The sequence below is a fragment of the Elgaria multicarinata genome, chromosome 11 (assembly GCF_023053635.1).
Source record: "Elgaria multicarinata webbii isolate HBS135686 ecotype San Diego chromosome 11, rElgMul1.1.pri, whole genome shotgun sequence".
Classification (NCBI taxonomy): Eukaryota; Metazoa; Chordata; class Lepidosauria; order Squamata; family Anguidae; genus Elgaria; species Elgaria multicarinata.
Window position 1 is genome coordinate 17,210,328 of NC_086181.1, and position 18,050 is coordinate 17,228,377.

At 48.6% G+C, this 18,050-nt stretch overlaps 2 protein-coding genes across 8 annotated transcripts in view; one reads left to right on the plus strand and one right to left on the minus strand.

The window, feature by feature from the left end:
- TSKS (testis specific serine kinase substrate) overlaps positions 1-8,941 on the minus strand; it is a 34,550-nt gene extending 25,609 nt beyond the window's left edge. The window contains exons 1-3 of the mRNA XM_063137334.1: positions 8,775-8,941; positions 7,048-7,282; positions 2,900-2,995 (exon numbers count right to left, since the gene is read on the minus strand). Of these exons, the coding sequence (XP_062993404.1) occupies positions 2,900-2,995; positions 7,048-7,282; positions 8,775-8,941 (498 nt within the window). The remainder of the gene's footprint in view (positions 1-2,899; positions 2,996-7,047; positions 7,283-8,774) is intronic.
- Positions 8,942-13,674: 4,733 nt separating this feature from the next.
- The window catches only part of AP2A1 (adaptor related protein complex 2 subunit alpha 1), a 41,037-nt gene continuing 36,661 nt past the window's right edge, over positions 13,675-18,050 (plus strand). For all 7 annotated transcript variants that reach the window (XM_063138470.1, XM_063138474.1, XM_063138472.1 and 4 more), the window contains exon 1: positions 13,675-13,832. In XM_063138470.1, coding sequence (XP_062994540.1) covers positions 13,766-13,832 — 67 coding nt within the window. In that variant the 5' untranslated portion in view covers positions 13,675-13,765. The remainder of the gene's footprint in view (positions 13,833-18,050) is intronic.

Sequence of the window (18,050 nt, forward strand, 5' to 3'; positions counted from 1 at the left end):
CTCTCCAGCTGTGTAATGAAGCCCCATTACGATTTTGCAAGAGAAGCAGGAAGCAAAGACCCGGTAAGGAACTACGATTTCCCATTAATTTAAAGAAACCTTAGGTCACACTGGTGGGTATCCTCCAAATCGAGTCCTAAGGTCTCAATCCAGCTCTCCTGGGGTTTCCAAGATGGCCCCACCCCCTTCTCCTGGCCCCACCCTCTTTTCCCCAAACACTGATCATTTGGTGGTTTCCTGGCTTTTGTGCAGCTTGTACCCCATTCTGCAAGGTTGAAATGTGTCTCCTAAGGCTTAGTTACTATCGTGCCTGTTCAGACAACATGCTAAGCCATGGTTAGGCTGCCAACCCTGTTGCAGCAAATGGTTAGCGAGTATGTTTAAACTCTTAACCATCATGGTTTAGCGTATTGTCTGAACAGGGCCATCACTAAGAGTTGGAAGCTACAATTTCTTTCTATTTTGGCCCTGGGGCTGTCTATGCGTGGGGAAAGCCTCGAGGTGGCTGTAGAACTGCGTTGCGTCAGTTGGACAACACAAGCGCAACTTCACAGTTTCCCCACAACGCTGCTATTTGAAAAAGTCAGGGATTTACCTCAACTTTTCAAATGGAGCAACGTCAATGTGGCACCTCCGACGTACGACCGCTCTAGGGACAATCTGGGGTCAACCCGGGGGCACTGCTGGAAGGTGAGCAGCGATTGGTCGCCTTCCACCAGGAAGAGGGCAGGCTCGGCTCCGGTACCCGGATGGCCTCCCAGAAACCCCGTGCTCCTTCCTTGGCGTTGGGATTACCTGCCATCACCCCAGGGGAGGGAAAGCATGGGGTTTGAGAGGGAGGTGGCGCCAACCCAGCGCCGTGAAGACAGCCCCTCTTCTTTTGCCTCTGGCCCTGTCCACCACTGGAATACGGTCCCCGAGCGCTTCTCTGAATTTGCCCCTCGGGCTGAAAGAGGTTCCCACTCCTGCTCTGGCAGCTCCAATTTTCCTTCAAATAGAAGCTCTGCTAGTGGCATATTTAGACCAGAGGAACTTGCCACTTTTGTTTTTTAAACCTTTCCTCTAAACAAGATTAACATCAACTCTGAAAAAAGAGGAAAATCTAAGAAAGCCTACACAAAAATCATTCATATTGTCATCAAAATTATCAAATTAGAATCTACCGGAGTGCTTTCAGAGTTTTTCACCAGTTGTTTGCTGTGGCGAAATTCTTAACGGTACAGGAGCACCAGGTGGGATGCATACTGAGGAAGGGGCTTTAAATTTTACAGAACAGCCTGGGGCAGCATATGACTATGATACTGAAAGAGGGTTGGGAGCTGCCCACCCTTCACATACATATTCTCACAAGAGGGTAAGGCATGGTTCCCCAAGTGTAGGGCCGTTTGTCTAGCTCAATGGTTCTTAAACTGTGGCCTGGGCGCAACTTCTATTGGTCGCCACCTAAAATAGTAGAGGAAAAGGGGTGTGTTGTCTTTAAAAAAAGTTTTCCCTATGAGCTGAAGAGACCACTTAAAGCTCAAATGGAAAAAAAAAACTTGCCTTTTTCACAATTTAAGCAGCTGCAGTGTGGGTTCTTCACCTTGGGCAGGCATGAGGCCACATGTGACTAATCACTGTGTATGGCTTCAGAACACCGTCCCGTATGATGGGAGGTAAGAAAATGTGAACAAACCAGCACACTAGTCCTCAACAGGCAGAAGAAACATCATGGCCTGCTCCTGTTGGACTCTTCCCCCACCCCCATAGGGCAAACTGTCATCTTGAACCTGTGGGGAAGAAGAAAGAACAAGGGGACAGGAGCAGGCAGAAGAAACATCATGGCCTGCTCCTGTTGGACTCTTCCCCTACCCCCACAGGGCAAACTGTCATCTTGGCCCTGTGGGGAAGAAGAAAGAACAAGGGGACAGGAGCAGGCAGAAGAAACATCATGGCCTGCTCCTGTTGGACTCTTCTCCCACCCCCATAGGGCAAACTGTCATCTTGGCCCTGTGGGGAAGAAGAAAGAGCAAGGGGACAGGAGCAGGCAGAAGAAACATCATGGCCTGCTCCTGTTGGACTCTTCCCCCACCCCCACAGGGCAAACTGTCATCTTGGCCCTGTGGGGAAGAAGAAAGAGCAAGGGGACAGGAGCAGGCAGAAGAAACATCATGGCCTGCTCCTGTTGGACTCTTCCCCCACCCCTAGGGTGACCATATGAAAAGGAGGACAGGGCTCCTGTATCTTTAACTGTAACGTAGAAAAGGGAATTTCAGCAGGTGTCAATTGAAGAGGGTTGAATTCTCTCTTCATCAACACAGTTAAAGCTGCAGGAGCCCTGCCCTCTTTTGTATCGGGCCACTCTACTATAGCTAGTGTAGCTTTAACTGTTGTGATGAAGAGGGAATTTCACCCACTTCAATTGACACCCGCTGCAATTCTCTGTTCTACATTACTGTTAAAGATACAGGAGTCCTGTCCTCCTTTTCATATGGTCACCCTACCCACCCCCACAGGGCAAACTGTCATTTTGGCCAAGTGGGGAAGAAGAAAGAACAATGGGACAGGAGCAGGCAGAAGAAACATCATGGCCTGCTCCTGTTGGACTCTCTCTCCTCCCCCCCTCCCTCCCTCCTTAACTCCTGTTCCTTGTGTGCCATGTCTTTATTAGACTGTAAGCCTGAGGGCAGGGACTGTCTTTTTTGCTAAGTGTAAGCCGCTCCGAGAGCCTTTTTTGGCTGAGGAGCGGGGTATAAATATGATAAATAATAAATAAATAAATAAACAGAACAAAATGAAAGAGCCAGTGGTCTAGCTCACAGCTGAAAGAACTGAAGAGGGCAAGCTCAGGATGGAGTCTAGGCCTACGGTTGTGTGGCCTGTGCCGGAACTGGTGGTGGGAGGGGGACAGTCTCCAGACCTGCAGGTTCTGAACATGGCGGTTGACCTTGGACGTCCTCTCCTTGAGGCTGGTGATGGAGTCCTTGGCTCGCAACAGGCCGCTATTGCTCACTTCCTGCTGGGGGAGAGCGCAAGAGGGGGGCGGGTCAAGTGAATAGTCCAGTTACTCCTGACCTCTCCACACTTCCTGAGCATTTCTTTCAACCCTGAGGGGTTTAAAATGGGGTAGAAGGTGGCTGAAGGCACCTCTAAATTAAGGAGACTCTGGGACAAGAGGCCTTAGAACTTTTCTTTTTCCTAAAGCTTTTAAAACTTGATTTTGTTCTGACTTTATACTGTTAGTTTTACCCTACCCAGTGCCTGTTTACCCTACCCTGTGCCTGTTTACCCTACCCTGTGCCTGTTTACCCTACCCTGTGCCTGTTTGAATTCTCTTCCCCTCCTTATTGTTTTATTATGATTTTATTAGAATGTAAGCCTCTGCGGCAGGGTCTTGCTATTTACTGTTTTACTCTGTACAGCACCATGTACATTGATGGTGCTATATAAATTATTAATAATAATAATAATTAGAAGTACGCCATTAACAATTAGGAACTCTCAGGGACGCAAGCTCCCTCAAGGCAGAAACAGAGGGCGATCCTGTATGATAAACCTCCAGCAATTGCCGTTAAATCAGAGGAAGGGGGCAGAGGGTTACTTGGGCTGGGGAGAGAGACCAAGCCTGAGGGATGTGGGGTGATGAGATATAGAGCTGGGGAGGTGGTAGAATGAAAACACCTTAGGAAAGGTCCTCGCCAGAGAAGGAATCCAAGCAAGGGAGCTAACTATTGCCACAGGGGAAATCCTCAGAGATTTTGCTAACTAGCACAAATTCATTTATGTCAGTGTTAAAGGCGAGACTCTCAAAGCACAGTTCAAATTAGGGGAGGAGTGGGGAGGCTTTTTCCTGAGAAACTGGCTCAGAACGAGGTGATAATTCCACAGCTCTCCCCATCTGGAGAAACCGACATGGGGGGAACATGACCGTTGCTGGGTGCTTCCAGACGGAGGGCTCCTAGCGCTGCCAATCCAAAGGCATTGTGCAGCCATTCCAACTTTTCCTCCGTAGCGGCTTTTCTTTTTTCTGGTAAGGAAAAAAGATGGAAGAAGTGGTGGGAAAACATGGGAGGGCTACAAATGGACCCTCTGTCAAATTCCGTGAGTGAAGCGGAGCAGCTGCATGATAAAAGCCTCCGCTGAAAGCACCCTGAGTTCACAAGCCTGGACTGACCCAAGTTAGTGACCTGTAGTTTTTTGGGGGCCGCAGCTCCTATCAGCCCCAGCCAGTACAGCCAATGGTCAGTGAAGATGGGAGTTGTAATCCAATGACATTTGTGGGGACCACGGTTGGGAAAGGTTACAATGTTTACAACCCAACCCCAAATCCTATGGATACAAGCAGTTCATATTTCCCTCCAAAACCGAGTTGCCAGCCCTTTCCCCAGCCCTCTTCTTGTGTTTCTAAACAACAATGTGACATGAAGAAATTTAAAACCAAAGGGCTGGGGTTTTTTTTGGTAGGAAGATAAATGGCAAAAATGTCACCAGTTTAATTTTTGCCTATCAGGCTGTTGTTAAAGTCACAAGAGGAAGGAGCTAGTAAAACTAAATTGGCAACTGTATTTCAAAAAGATTATCTACTTAGGCATATGACACTCCAAATAATCCCATCATTGTAAATATCTAAATTAGATGTCAATTAAAATAAATTGTGTTAATTGATATTAGAGACATCAATTTAAGAGAGAAAAGGATGACCACCACAACCAGTTTGCGGAGAACAGTCTTGTTGAAGGGAGGGAGGGGGGAATCTCAGCCCTAACCTGAAGGTACTTGGGAAGCCCATTTGTGGGGCAGAGGTTAGAGTGCAAGGCGGTATACTTTAGCAGTTAGATTACTGGACTAGAACTGGGGAGACCTGGGTTCAAATCCTGCTCAGCCATGAAATTTAACTCACTGGATTACCTTGGGCCAGTCTTTCAGCCTAACGTACCTCACAGGGCTGTTGTGAAGATAAAATGGGGAGTGGCAAAGATGCCACTAAATATAGAATCTACTTTTAGCATTGCACATCTAGATCCTGTCAAAACTGAACGGAGGGTCAATAATTAATCATCTAAAGAGGCTTGCTGATTTACAGAAGGGATCTCTGTCCCAGTGCTGTTTGATTGACACTTCCTATTTTCCCTTGGAGAGTGGCAGGCAAATAGGGTTTGTCCCATGGAGAGAAAGTAAAGGCAGTGTGTCACTCTTAAGTCTTTTCATGGCTTTATGTGCATATATGTGTCATCCCCCACTGCCCACCAAAAAAGCAGCAGCACAGTGTGGTTTTTAATTTGCATGAAATTCAATGAGTACAGCAATGCAAATGAGGGTGTCTCAGGATTTCTGATAGGGCCATTCTAACTGAGTCTAATATTGGGCCAAACTATATGAGGTGAGGACAGCTATATGTGTTTGTCCATAAATAAAGAGTGTGTGTGTGTGTAAGAGTTTTAAGAGGAATTCTGTTCCCCCCCCCTTTTCATTTCCACGCTAAAAGGAGTGCAGTGGTGACAGAGTCAAACAGCCATCCCCAAACCTGATGCCCCCCAGATGTTTTAGACTACAACACCATCATTCCTGACTGTTCAACATGCTGCCTGGGGCAGATGGGAGTTGTAGTCCAAAACATCTGGAGGCATCCGGTTGGAGAAGGCTACTCTAAATCATCCCCCTTGCATCTTGACCTTAATGTCTTCTCCCAGTCCTGTTCCGATAATGAAAACTTAACTGGGCAGGGAAGAAAGATGCTTCCAGAGAAAATAGCAGAGTGATCAGGTGGTTGGTAGGAGTTGAGTGAGTTCATCTCCCCTTCCCCACTGTCTCCTCATGTAAAAAAGAAACTTCCATTCTTGTTTTATATGTGAATGAGGTGCCCTCCTGCCTGATTTGGCCCAGAGACACGAATCCTGCCTGATCCTGGAAGTGCAGGGTTGAAATTAATATGGGTGTTTCCAGACAAAAAGGGCTCCTAGTGCTACCATTTAGAAGGCATTGTGACTCTGTTGTCTTCCGATTTTCTGTGGTTAAAAAAAGAAAAAAAAGACAGAAGCAGTAGCAGGTGTTGTCGGCTGGACCCCCTCAAAATTCATTGCACAAGGCAGGGTGGTAGCACCGTAAAAGTCTTGCCTGGAAGCAGCCATGGTGTCAATGAAAATGAAAATAAAAGCCAACTAAGCAAAACCACTGAAGTCCACCCCCCACCCCCCCGATCAAATGCTAGCCCTGACAGAGAGACATTTGAATATTTCCTAGAAAGCTACAGGAAGTCCATGCTGATTCTGGAGCTGAAATGTACAGCCTCGGTGTAATGTGACCCCAACAGTCCACACCCACAGGAGGAGGAGGAGGCGAGCCTTCATGGCGGCTTTCTGCATCAGCTGCAGCCTCAGCTCAGATATTCAGAGTGCACTGCAGAAGCAATGCCCTGAGGTTACAAAGGCATCAATGACAGAGTCCACCACCTCCACCTGGCATGTACTCCAGTAGTTTCTGTTGGGCTTCAACCTGGCCTTGGTTGGTTGATGCAACTGAACGTTTAGGCCGACCCAGTCTGTTCACAGGGCTCTAGGATGTGTAGGTTGGGAGCAATGTCTTCAGGCTGAGATACGGATTTAAAATGTATGAGCAGGCCTGCAGGGACGGCCTGACTATTAAGCAGAGCGAGGTGGCTGCCTCAGGTGGCAAATGTTGAGGGGTGGCAATGGAGAATAGCAGCAAGATGTTTGAGGACCGAACTGTGTGTACCTCGCATGGTGCCCTTTGCCTCCTAAGCTAACCTGCTGCCTTCAGATACAGTGAAGGACATTGTGCCATTGCCAGCGTGAAAGTTAAGTTCAACTGCCAGTCCAGCCAGTTTTTCTACATGAAATGAAAAGCATCGTCTCGTCCTTCGCCTCAGGCGGAAAAATGTCTTGGGAGAATCCTGCAGGCCTAGCAAAGGTAAGGGTCCCTTTTTGGGGAGTGAGCTTTCTTTTGTGTGTGGGGTGTGTGGGGCTGTTCTATCAACAGAACAATGCTGATTCAGGGTGAAACGTTTCTCTGACAGCACACAGTACATACATCTGCAATTCCTTTCCTCACCTGCTGGCTGGAGGTGTCGTCATCATCCTCAGACCAGACAGGCTTGGTGGGGAGGAGAAGATCCCTTCTTTCCCCCCCTGCCCCCCCTGGAGGGCCCCCGTCATCTGTGGACTCGTTCTCGGTGGTGGAGTCGTCACGCTCTCCGTCAGTCAGGTTCAAGAGGGAAACGTTGGTGCAGGCAGAAGAACGCTTCAGGTTCAGGTTGGGGCTTTCACTGGTCAAATGAGGCTCAACCCTGAGGTGAGGAAAAGGGCACATACGTGAGCTGCAGATGCAGGACGGCATCCCTTATTAGACAACAGATTTCAGAGGAGCAGCAGTGTTAATCTGCTGCAGAGAAAACAATGAGGAATCATGTGGTGCCTTGGGGGGACAACAGCTGGTGACTCTCCAGATGTTTTAGCCTATATCTCCCATCAGCCCAAGCCAGCATAGGCAATGGTGAGAGCTGATGGGAGTTCTAGGCAAAAACATCTGGCAGGCCACCCCTGCTTTAAAGGGGTAACAGATTTATTGCGGCATAAGCTTTTGGAGGCCAGAGAGCCTACTTTGTCATATAAGAAGGCCTTTGCCTCTCAGCTAGTCACATTTTTGATTTCTTCTTCTACAGTTTCAAGTGAAACAGATACCAGTACTCAAAAATAGGGGACCTGCCTTCAAGGTGCCAAGTTGGCACTGCTTCCCTCCCACCCACCCCAAACCCTGCATTTTTTCTTATGTGGGGTGGTGTCAGGTAATCCCAACACCAATGAGGAAGTGCTGGGTTTTCTGGAGGTCATCTGGGTACTGGAGCTGCCCCCTGCCATCTTCCAGGTGGAAGGTGACCAATCGCCAGGCACCTTATACAAGGACCAGCCCCTGGACCGGCAGCAGAGCAAGGTTAGGCAGCGGAAGAGCCATACTGACCTCGCTCCCACTGAAAAAGTCGGGTACGTCACCGGCTTTTTCAATGCGCAACTTCACAGAAAAATCCCGTGGTGGCTGTGAATCTGTGGCTGCGTCATGTAACTGATGCAGCACTGATCTGCAGCCACTGCAGGGCTTTCGCAACATACAGACAGCCCCAGGGAAAGGATGGGAGAAAGAAATCCTAGGATTAAAGAGGAAGGCATCTGGTGGGTTAAAGGGGCACAGGAGCGGGCATCAAGGGTATGACATGACAGGGCACCTGCTGACGGTGCACACAAGGGACAGTGCACTGGAGCAGGAAGGAATGAGTCCTTGAGTTCTCTGAGAGGGGCCTCTCTCTGTTGACTGAGTCAGGCCACACTTCAGCCAAGCTAATTCTACTGTGTCATGCTTGCCCCTAGACTACGATGTTTTCTGAAATGCCCTCCTCTAGAGCCATACACCCAACCTAGGTTCCTCCAGATGTTTTGTACTACAACTCCCATCATTTCTCACCATTAGCCCTGCTGGCTGGAGCTGATGGGAGTTGAAGTCCAAAACATCTGGAGGGACCCAAGTTGAGGAAGGCTGCTGTAAACAATCAACCCCCCTTCACGGGAAGCTGCTGTATACCAGGTCAGACTGTTTGTCCATCATCCACTGTGGTGGGGAGCAGGTTTTCAGGAGCAAGGGGTCTTTCTCATCAGTTGCTACCAGAGACCCTTTTAACTGAAGATCCCACCACTGAGCAACGTCTTCCCCCCTCCCATGCCCTCTCAGCATGCCCCAAGTAGTGCAGTGAACTCCACCTCCACCCCCTCCCTTCCCAGGGCTCCCACCCATGGAAAGAGACGGCTTTCTTCTTTTTGGGGAAGCCCTTGATGCTGCCAGACTTTCCCAGGTGCTCCTTGCTTCCCTGAGGCCGACTCTCGGTCCCCGTTGTTGTGTCTCCAGCCTCGTTGATTTCCTTGGATTGCCAGATGGTCTTCACTACAAAGTTGGCCATTACTGGGATGGGTTTCGATATCCGGTTTGAGCGCCAATTTCCTTTCCTGCGCCACACCAGGGAATATCGACCGCCTCCAAGCCCACGGGCTCTCCCAGGAGGGCAGGGATCTCCTAGCTGTTCCCCATGACCTCACAACAGTTGCCGTGGTACCTGTGAACACATGACCTCATTCTTCTACCTTTGGCCTCTGCCACCAACATTCTATGATGTCAGAACAGGGAAAGACGCCTAGTCTAGCGGTAAAGTACTGAAAGGGCTGGAAGAAGCTGCATTAACTGAGGTTAACAACTATTTTCTACCACTGCTTGATGCAGCCTTGGCTTTGCTTTGTTTTGCTTTGCCCTGTCCTCTGCCTTTTAAAGGTGTAAGATCGGAAAGAAACTGCAGATGGAGACTTATCTCTCACTTGCCGCTGATTTTGTATTTCTACTTGATCTCTGTTTTCATTTCCTAGCCTTTTGGCCATGAACTCACGCAGGATCACGAGGACAGCTTGAGATGGAGTGGGAAGGAAAATCTACCATCATACCTGACTGCACTGCCCTGCAGCTGAAATGTGGCAAAAATGATGAGCCACAGAGTTTTTGAATTCGGGCGGTGTCAGGATTCGTGAGGATAAAAGGCTGAACTGAAACTTGCAGAGAAGAACCTATTTGCAGCTACAACGGGAATCGTATTATAGACTGCCTCCAATAGATAAACTCAGGGTATACCTTGAAAGCTGTAGTCATCTGTGAGGCAAGCAAAGGGGACAGGACTTTGCAGCTGCGGAAACAAGACCTAAACACACCAGGGAAGGGTGACAAGATAGAAGGGACTCACAAGGGATGTTTAGGTGGCTATAATTAAAAACAGGATTAGATAAAATAACGAGAACTTATGTCCCCCATTACCTAAGGCAGCAAGAAATGGAATTGGTATGCTGAGACTGAGTCTGATCACTGGATGATGGAAATAAATAAATTTTATGGACATCATCTGTCTTTGTAAAAATAATGAGGTTGGCAGAGTTCCTCTGGTGATTTGGATAGCATCAGAATACATTTCTTTAGGCAGAAAAGCAGGCCAAAAGCCTCTATTGTTAGGACCAGAGATTTGTACCCATTGCTCACTACCACATTTGCCTTCATCACTACATCTGCAAAACTTGTAACCTGTTTTGTGTTATATTCACAGCTGGATGGGAATTGGAGAAGAGGTTTCTTGTCAGTTTTCCATGCTAACTGAATCTGTTTTGTCAGGTACTAGTTTCCCACATAGTGACACCTGCTGTGGCCCAGGGCATCTAGCTGGATACTTGGAGAAAATAGGCTAGTTTGGATAAAATACTAAACCATAGTTTAGTGTTACAAAAACAAACCTAGCCTCTCCCAGGTTTCTGCATTCCCCCTCCAGCTAGGAGGAATCACTTCTGTTTTGATTAACCACAACTAGCAGTGTCATCCAAAACCTGACAAACTGAGGTTAATCTTAACTATAGTTTCTTGAAACAAGGCAACTTCAAACCAATGACCCTGTTTTTCAGACGACACACTAAGCCATGGTAGTTAAACATTCTGAGCTAAACATTATGGCTTAGTGTGTCATGTGAACCATTCCTAACCATGGTGGCTACATAACCACAGTTTAAATGCTCTCACTAATCCTTTGAGACAAAAGGGTTAGCAGCCAAGCTTAAAGCTCCATCCGACGAGCGTTTTATTGCATGCTCATTACTGGGCACTCATGGATTCCTCGGAGAAAAACTACAAAATATTTTTTAAACCAAAGTTACTGCTCTCTCCTGCTGTGTGTGGGAGAAGCAGCATGTTCACAACAAGGGACTGAATAGCCCTCGTGCACCTTGTTTACTTCCTGTTTGAAAACAGGAAGTAACTAAGTGTCCACGTAGAAGCGACAGTAGCCAGTGTTAACCAGCGTTTCTTCCAAGGTGTGATGGAGCTTTAAGTGTGATGTCTGAACAAGTCCACTGTCTAAGATGTTAGCTTGTTTTAACAAACCATAGTTAAGATTAACCACAGTTTAGGGTTTAAACACAATGCTATAGTTAATCTAAAACAGAAGCTTCCAATCCCCTCCTTGCACTCACATCAGAGAAGGAAAGAACGAGCGCACAAATCCAAGGCTCAGTGCAGCTCACCTTTATAACCCTTCAGATGCTGCATTAGATAAACCTTTTGTTTGACCCAGGTTTTTTTGACTACCATAGATGTTACTCTAGATATACAAAGGCTACTGACATATGTATGCTAACTAAACTGTCCTCACTATTGGTTTGAAACATCCATTTTGTGCAGTCCCCCCTCCCCATTCTAAAATACTGAAAATTCTCTCCTAAGGCTTAGGTACTGGGCACGAAGAGCTTTAAGCTATAGTATACTGGTCCTTGGGGGCTGCCCCATCCTTTTGGCTTTCAGCCCCGCCTAGCATTGGAATGCAGCCCTCAAGAGTGTCTCAGAAATTGAATTTGGTCCTCAGGGCTGAAAGAGGCTCTGTATCCCTGGAATAAGGCTTTGTAATGTACTTAAAAGTTTCATATAGCCTCCTGTGCCTATGTTTTAAAAAGCAACAGATTCATCCAGGTAAACATGATAGCCTTGACAGTTGGAGACTCCTTATTCCCCACTTTATACCTGATTAAACAAGTACAAGAAGTTCAAAAGCTTGCTTCCAATGCAAACACCTACAATCCGAAGTATACATGACAGGACCCACAGATAAAGTGCTTGCTCGTGTAAGCGTTTGAAATGCGCTCTGTCACATAAAAAGCCCACTTACTGTGCAAGTCAGCCCATTTGCATTTGGAACCAGCCTGCCAGCAATGACACCCTGGCAGGTGTGCTGCTGGAACATTTACTCAACTCAAGACATGAACAGGCCGATTCACATGGAAAACACGTGTATAGGCGAGGGGCACACATAAAAGGCCTATATGGAGACATGCTTTCCCTGGGGACACCATCAGAGGTTCTTAGTGATGAAGGAAACTGAATTCCTTAAACAGAATTAATTCCAATGCCTGAATCCCACTCTTTGGTCCTTGGGAGTATCAGTGAGAGTTACTGGGTTGGATCCAGGATCTGCCTTCCTTGATAGGAAGGGCCCTTCTTTGAGAGTAAGGGCTCTGCTCACAGTAGGATCCTGCCTGATTTTTTTGGTGGTCCGCCTCTCCCTATTCCGCTGGGTCACCTAACTTTCTGTGTAGCACTTTCAGGGGGCTAGAGGGGTTGCCGCTGGGAGGAGAAGGCAGGAAAGTTCTCTCCCACCAATGCATATGATCCAGTTAAATCTGGGTTCAACTCCTAAGCTGAGTTCGGAAGACACGCTAATCAAAGTTGTTTCCCATTCTGTTCCTATTACACCCCCCAGTTGAATAGCGTGTTGTCCAAACTCAGCCCTAGTCTAGTAGGTACTGGCTGAAGAGTAACACCAGAGAATACCAAGGGCAAAGGCAGGAAATTTATTTTATTTTATTTATTTATCATACTTATACCCCAGGAAATGAACTTAATGAATAAAAATAATAATGCTAGATTCTTTCTAAGCAGTATTCCAGTTCCATTTAGGTTTATAGCAGGATATGTATTTCAAAATACATAAAATACGAACATTTCACTTGCTTAGCTTTCTCGCTGCGTAGAACCAGCTCCCATGGCTTAGGTTCCCTTAGTTCGTGCGATGGCTTTCATTCACAAGAATGGGCCTACAAATAATTTACTGAGGATATTGTTGAGAGAGGGTCTTCCTTAAAATACATACTTCCCCCACTTCTCCACAAAACAAAATAAATTAAATAAGTTTTGACGAATTTGAAAGCTGGGTATCTTGACATTTTGGTTGGTCTTAAAAGGGTATTATCCTATTGTGCTGTGAGGATGCTGTTGCACTCATGTCCCGTTGGTTGGCCACTGCGCGACAGAATGCTGGACTAGATGGACCCTTGGTCTGATCCAGCATGGCTCTTCTTACATTTTAATGCCACTTCCCCAAGCGACCACCGAAACCCTTTCTTGAACAAATCCATTCCGATCCTAATGAAGGGCCCTAGATTTAAGCAAGAGAATCCACTGAAACTAGAAATGTAGAATTCGAACCCACTCCCACGGTGGAGCATTAGAATCCACGACTTTTCTCTCCCTTCGCACTCTACGCCCAGCGCCTATTGGCCCAAACGTGGTGACGACATCCGCGCCTCCTCTCCGGAAACGCAGCCCAGTCTCCAAGTCTCCCTAACGTTCCTTTTGCCGCCGTTACACTGTCAGCTCGTTCAGCCAATGAGACAAGGAATTTGCCTTGAAGGACAAGGACACTTTCATCCAATAAGAGCCTAAAAGAAGTGTTGATGGGGGCGGAGGTTAAGCTTGCTGATTTCGCAAGAACCAACACTAAAGTCAGAGGAGGGGGAAGGAGGGGTTTCACTTGAGTGACAATTCTTTGGGGCCACCGAGCAAGAGACACTATCTAAGGAGGCGGGAGGAAGGGAAGGATAGGCGGGATTTATCGTGACCCACTCCCAATGGAAAATGCAGAGCGGTCAGGGACTTATTTGACATAAGGGGCCCAGCGTATCCAATACAGAGGAGTGCAGGCGGGATTTCAACCTATCGACCAATCATCGAAGAAGCAGGTTTGACTTCAGTCAATAGGAATCGGGAAGGGCTTGATAGGCGGTGCCTCAACCCAATAGGACATGAAAGCGTCCTGTGACGGGCGGAGCAAGCGGCCAATCGGCTCGGACCGGGTCGGTTCGGTGCTGCTGGGCCAGGTTCGGGCGCGGAGCGGAACGGAGCATCGCCGGGGTCCCGATCCGCCACCGCCACCATGCCGGCCGTTTCCAAGGGAGACGGGATGCGGGGCTTGGCCGTCTTTATCTCCGACATCCGAAACTGTGAGCGACTGCGGGGGCCGTCGGGGAGTCTGGAGGAGAGGGGAGGGGCCGATGGAAAGGGGAGAGAGGGGGGATCGGACCGCGGGGAGGACTGGGCGAGGGGTCCAAGAGCGCGGGCGTGGGGCGAGGCCCTGCGGCCGGGGAGTGCCCGCGCGGTCGGTGGTGCGGGCAGAGCGAGGGAAGGAGGGAAGGAGGGAGGCGGCAGCGGCAGCAGCAGCTGGCTCGAGAGCAAAAGGGCTTGAGCCGCGGGGAGGGGCTCTTGCAGCCCGCTTGGAGAGAGGGGGTCAGCGGGGTTTCGGGCAGAAGCCGAGCGAGCGAGCGAGGAAGCAGGGCTGGCAGGAGGCGACCTGAAGCCAGGGTGATGGCCTCGGCTTGTTACAGCGGGCGACGGCAGCCCAGCCGGACCGACCACTCGGACATGCCTGCAGAGAGCGGGCCGTGGGCTGCCAAGTGGGAAATGGGCATCGTTTTGGGAGGTGGCGGTTGGCCACGGGAGATGGGTAGAAGTTGCAGGGATGATAGTTTGACTAGGGAGGGGGCCGCTGGAGGATGCTGGGTTGACCCCAGGCTTCCCCCCCACATGGTTGTGTACTGTCAGTTTAGTCTTCCTCAACCTGGCGCCCTCGAGATGCGTTGGACTGCAACTCCCATAATCCCCAGTCACCTATGCTGGCTGGGGATTATGGGGGTTGCAGTCCAACGCATCTCGAGGGCGCCAGTTTGAGGAAAGCGGCTCTCATTTGTGTGTTTTAAGCTTCAGGTTTTACTTGACCCTAGGACTGTAATATTTGGGGCAAAGAAGAAAGTGGAGGCCATAAACGGAAAGTTGTATAGAGGGAGTTGGAGGAGCAGCTTTTGAGGCAAGGAAAAGAGAAAGGGAGGATGTTGGAGGGCAGCAGAGAGGTCACCTGTTTTGCTCAAGGGAGAGGTTCAGTTCTCTCCCTCTTCCTAATGTCCCATAGCTCAAGGGCATCTATCCAATGAGATTGCAGGTGAATCAGTCAAGGAATCCAGGCCTTGGCACAACACAAGGATGGACCTGCTCACAGATTTCCATAAGGCTGGGTTAGGCTCTGTATAAACTGCTCTTCTTGTGGAGCATTGCGTTGGAGTTTATTGGGATGCAGAGGGTTCAAAAGCCTCTCCAGAGGTTGGCCCAAAGGGCCTGTAGGGATGCTACTGCTAGCCAAGTGGGGAACAGCTATTGACATCCTGTCAATAACATTTCAGATTCTATTCCTTCTGGTTGCTGCGAGCCAAATAATCTTTTCCGTGAGTTTGTCTTCCCATTGATGTCACTTAGAGTCAAGAGGAGTGAAAGTTAATAGTGAGGAGAGATGCGTGTGTGATTCTGATAGAGCATGGTTGGGAAGTATAGATTTATGGTTCCCCCCCAAAAATTGCTGGTTACTGGGCTGAATAGAAAGTCTTCAGAGTCCTGTCATTTTCCAAGCTTGCTTTTGGATTTGCAGAGGAGTTTCTAGTGGTCAAGGCAACAAGGGTGAATACCAGAAGATCTGAATTCAGACTGAAGTCCTTCTTTCTAGACTTACACCGTGGTCAGAGACTAACATTGTTTGATTCAGCCTACTTTCCTACTTCCTTCTTATGAATCCTAATCTTCTCCCTTACCCCACCCTTCCTCTCCTTGGCAAAAAAGGAAAGAAAAAAGAAGTGTTGTGCAACAACAATTTTGCAAGAGTAATACATGCAAACTAAGTTTGGCTGCTCTCTATGGATGACAGCTTGCAGGGCTATTTTGATTATTTTTAGACTGTGGTCTTGCTGGAGTTGATTCTTCTCTGCATTCCCCCTCTCCCACCCCCCCCCAAACAACACCCCTGAATGCCAGAGCACAAACCGTCACTATCCTAGACAGCATTTAACAACTGAATTTCACCAGGCCATGGCAAATGAATTATTGCTCCTGTTCAGTGGACACGCTAAGCCACTGTGGTTAAGCATTTTGAACTAAACATTATGGCTTAGCATGTTGTGTAAACCATTCCTAACCGTGGTGGCTACATAGCCTTGGTTTAAACACTCTCACTAACCATTTGTGGTAAAAGGGCTATCAGCCTAACCATGGCTTAGTCGCAGCCTTCCTCAACCTAGGGCGCTCCAGATGTGTTGGACTGCATCTCCCAGAATGCCCCAGCCAGCTGGCTGGGGCATTCTGGGAGTTGTAGTCCAACACATCTGGAGCGCCCCAGGTTGAGGAAGGCTGCACTACACTGACATTTCCTGGAAAGGTCCATCCTGTTGTGAATTTGACATAGCTAAAGACTGTAATTGGGTCAGAACCAGTGGGGGGGGGCATATTGGTTCTTTTCATGCAGTTCTGCTTGGGAGGTGGAGGCTTGCCAGGGATGAGTTCGAGGCTGCCTTTGACCGGTAGATGTGGCACCTCTGAAAATGTTACAGTTGCGCCCAGAACTCAGTGGTACAGCTCCTGCTTTATGTGCGGAAGGTTCCAGGTTCCATCCTTGGCATGTCCGGTTAGAAAGATTGAGTAGGAAGTGTCAGGAAAGGCCTCTCCTGACCTGAGGCTCAAGAGCTGATGTCAATCAGAGTAGAGACAAAACTGGGCCAGCTAGAGAAATAGTCAGGCTTGGTACAGCTTCTTCATGGGGAGGGCCTGTGGCTCAGTGGTAGAGCCCCTGTTTTATGTGCAGAAGGTCTCAAGTTCAATCCCCAGCATCTCCAGATCGGGTTGGAAAAGCTGCTGATTAAAATCCTGGAGAGCCATTGCTGTCAGGCAGTGTCTATAATACTGAAGTAGATGGTCTGACTCAGTGACTGGGTTCAGACAATCAGCGGGGGAAAGAAGCCACAGTGGTTTCTTTTCTCTGGCCCACATGTACCGCTCGCGTGCGCTCAGTTTCCCTGATTGCCCTGGCTGCAGTGTGGGTTGCCGTGTCATTTGAACCCGGCGAGGGGCATGGCAGGGGTGGCTTCCAACCACTCCACAACCCATGTCTTGTTGTAGGGGTTACAGGGTGGTTTGGAAGCCCCTCCTGCTGCAGACATCACCAGCTTCGGACAACGCAGCAACCTTTGCTGTGGGGAGGGTAATTAGGGAAATGGTGGGTGCATTAACAGCATGCGTGGGGTGGGGTAAAGAAGCCACAGTAGCTTCTTTTCCCCCCACTGATTGTCCAAACCGAGTCAGTGTAAGGCAGTTTCTATGTTCTTATGGTCCTATGGATCTAGAACTGGAAGATTAGATCCCAAGTCCTAGTTCTGGCCTCAGCTTGGGCCTGTTTCTAAGCTCGCTTTGTACCGATGCAAAGTCATAGAATAGCAGAGTTGGAAGGGGCCTATAAGGCCATCGAGTCCAACCCCCAACTCAGTGCAGGAATCCACCCTAAAGCATACTTGACAGATGATTGTCCAGCTGCCTCTTGAATGCCTCTAGTGTGGGAGAGCCCACCACCTCCCTAGATAACTGGTTCCATTGTCGTACTGCTCTAACAGTCAGGAAGTTTTTCCTGATGTCCAGCCAGAAACTGGCTTCCTGTAATTTGAGCCCACTATTCTGTGTCCGACACTCTGGGATGATCGAAAAGAGCTCCTGGCCCTCCTCTGTGTGACAACCTTTCAGGTATTTCCACGTTCATGCGTATCCCTCTCAACTGCTTTGAGGCACTCTGTTTTGCTTCCAGGAACAAAACCTGGAAGTGGGTGAAAGGTCTATTTCTGGGTGGTGGTGGTGGTAATGGCCCACTTCTGAAGCAGAGGTGTTGTAAAGATGGGCCAAATTGAAGGAGGGGTCCTGTGCTTTTAGCGATTGCATGCAAGATGGCATTTGTGCAAGGTGCAGCTTGTCCTGCAACACTAACCAAAGTGGCCACTGCCAAAACCTCCATGTGAACACAGCCATAAAAGGTACAAAAGCCTGGGCCTTTGGGGGGCCATTCTAAGTCCCAGAAAAACCTGGATCCCTGTTTATACATATAAAAAAAGAACCTTCATTTCCATCTGCAAAACGGGCATAAGAATGATGGCGGGGGTTCAGGTGAATGAACAGGGCCAAATCCTTTGCTTTTCATAGAATCATAGAATAGCAGAGTTGGAAGGGGCCTACAAGGCCATCTAGTCCAACCCCCTGCTCAATGCAAGAATCCACCCTAAAGCATCCCTGACAGATGGTTGTTCAGCTGCCTCTTGAAGGCCTCTAGTGTGGGAGAGCCCACAACCTCCCTAGGTAACTGATTC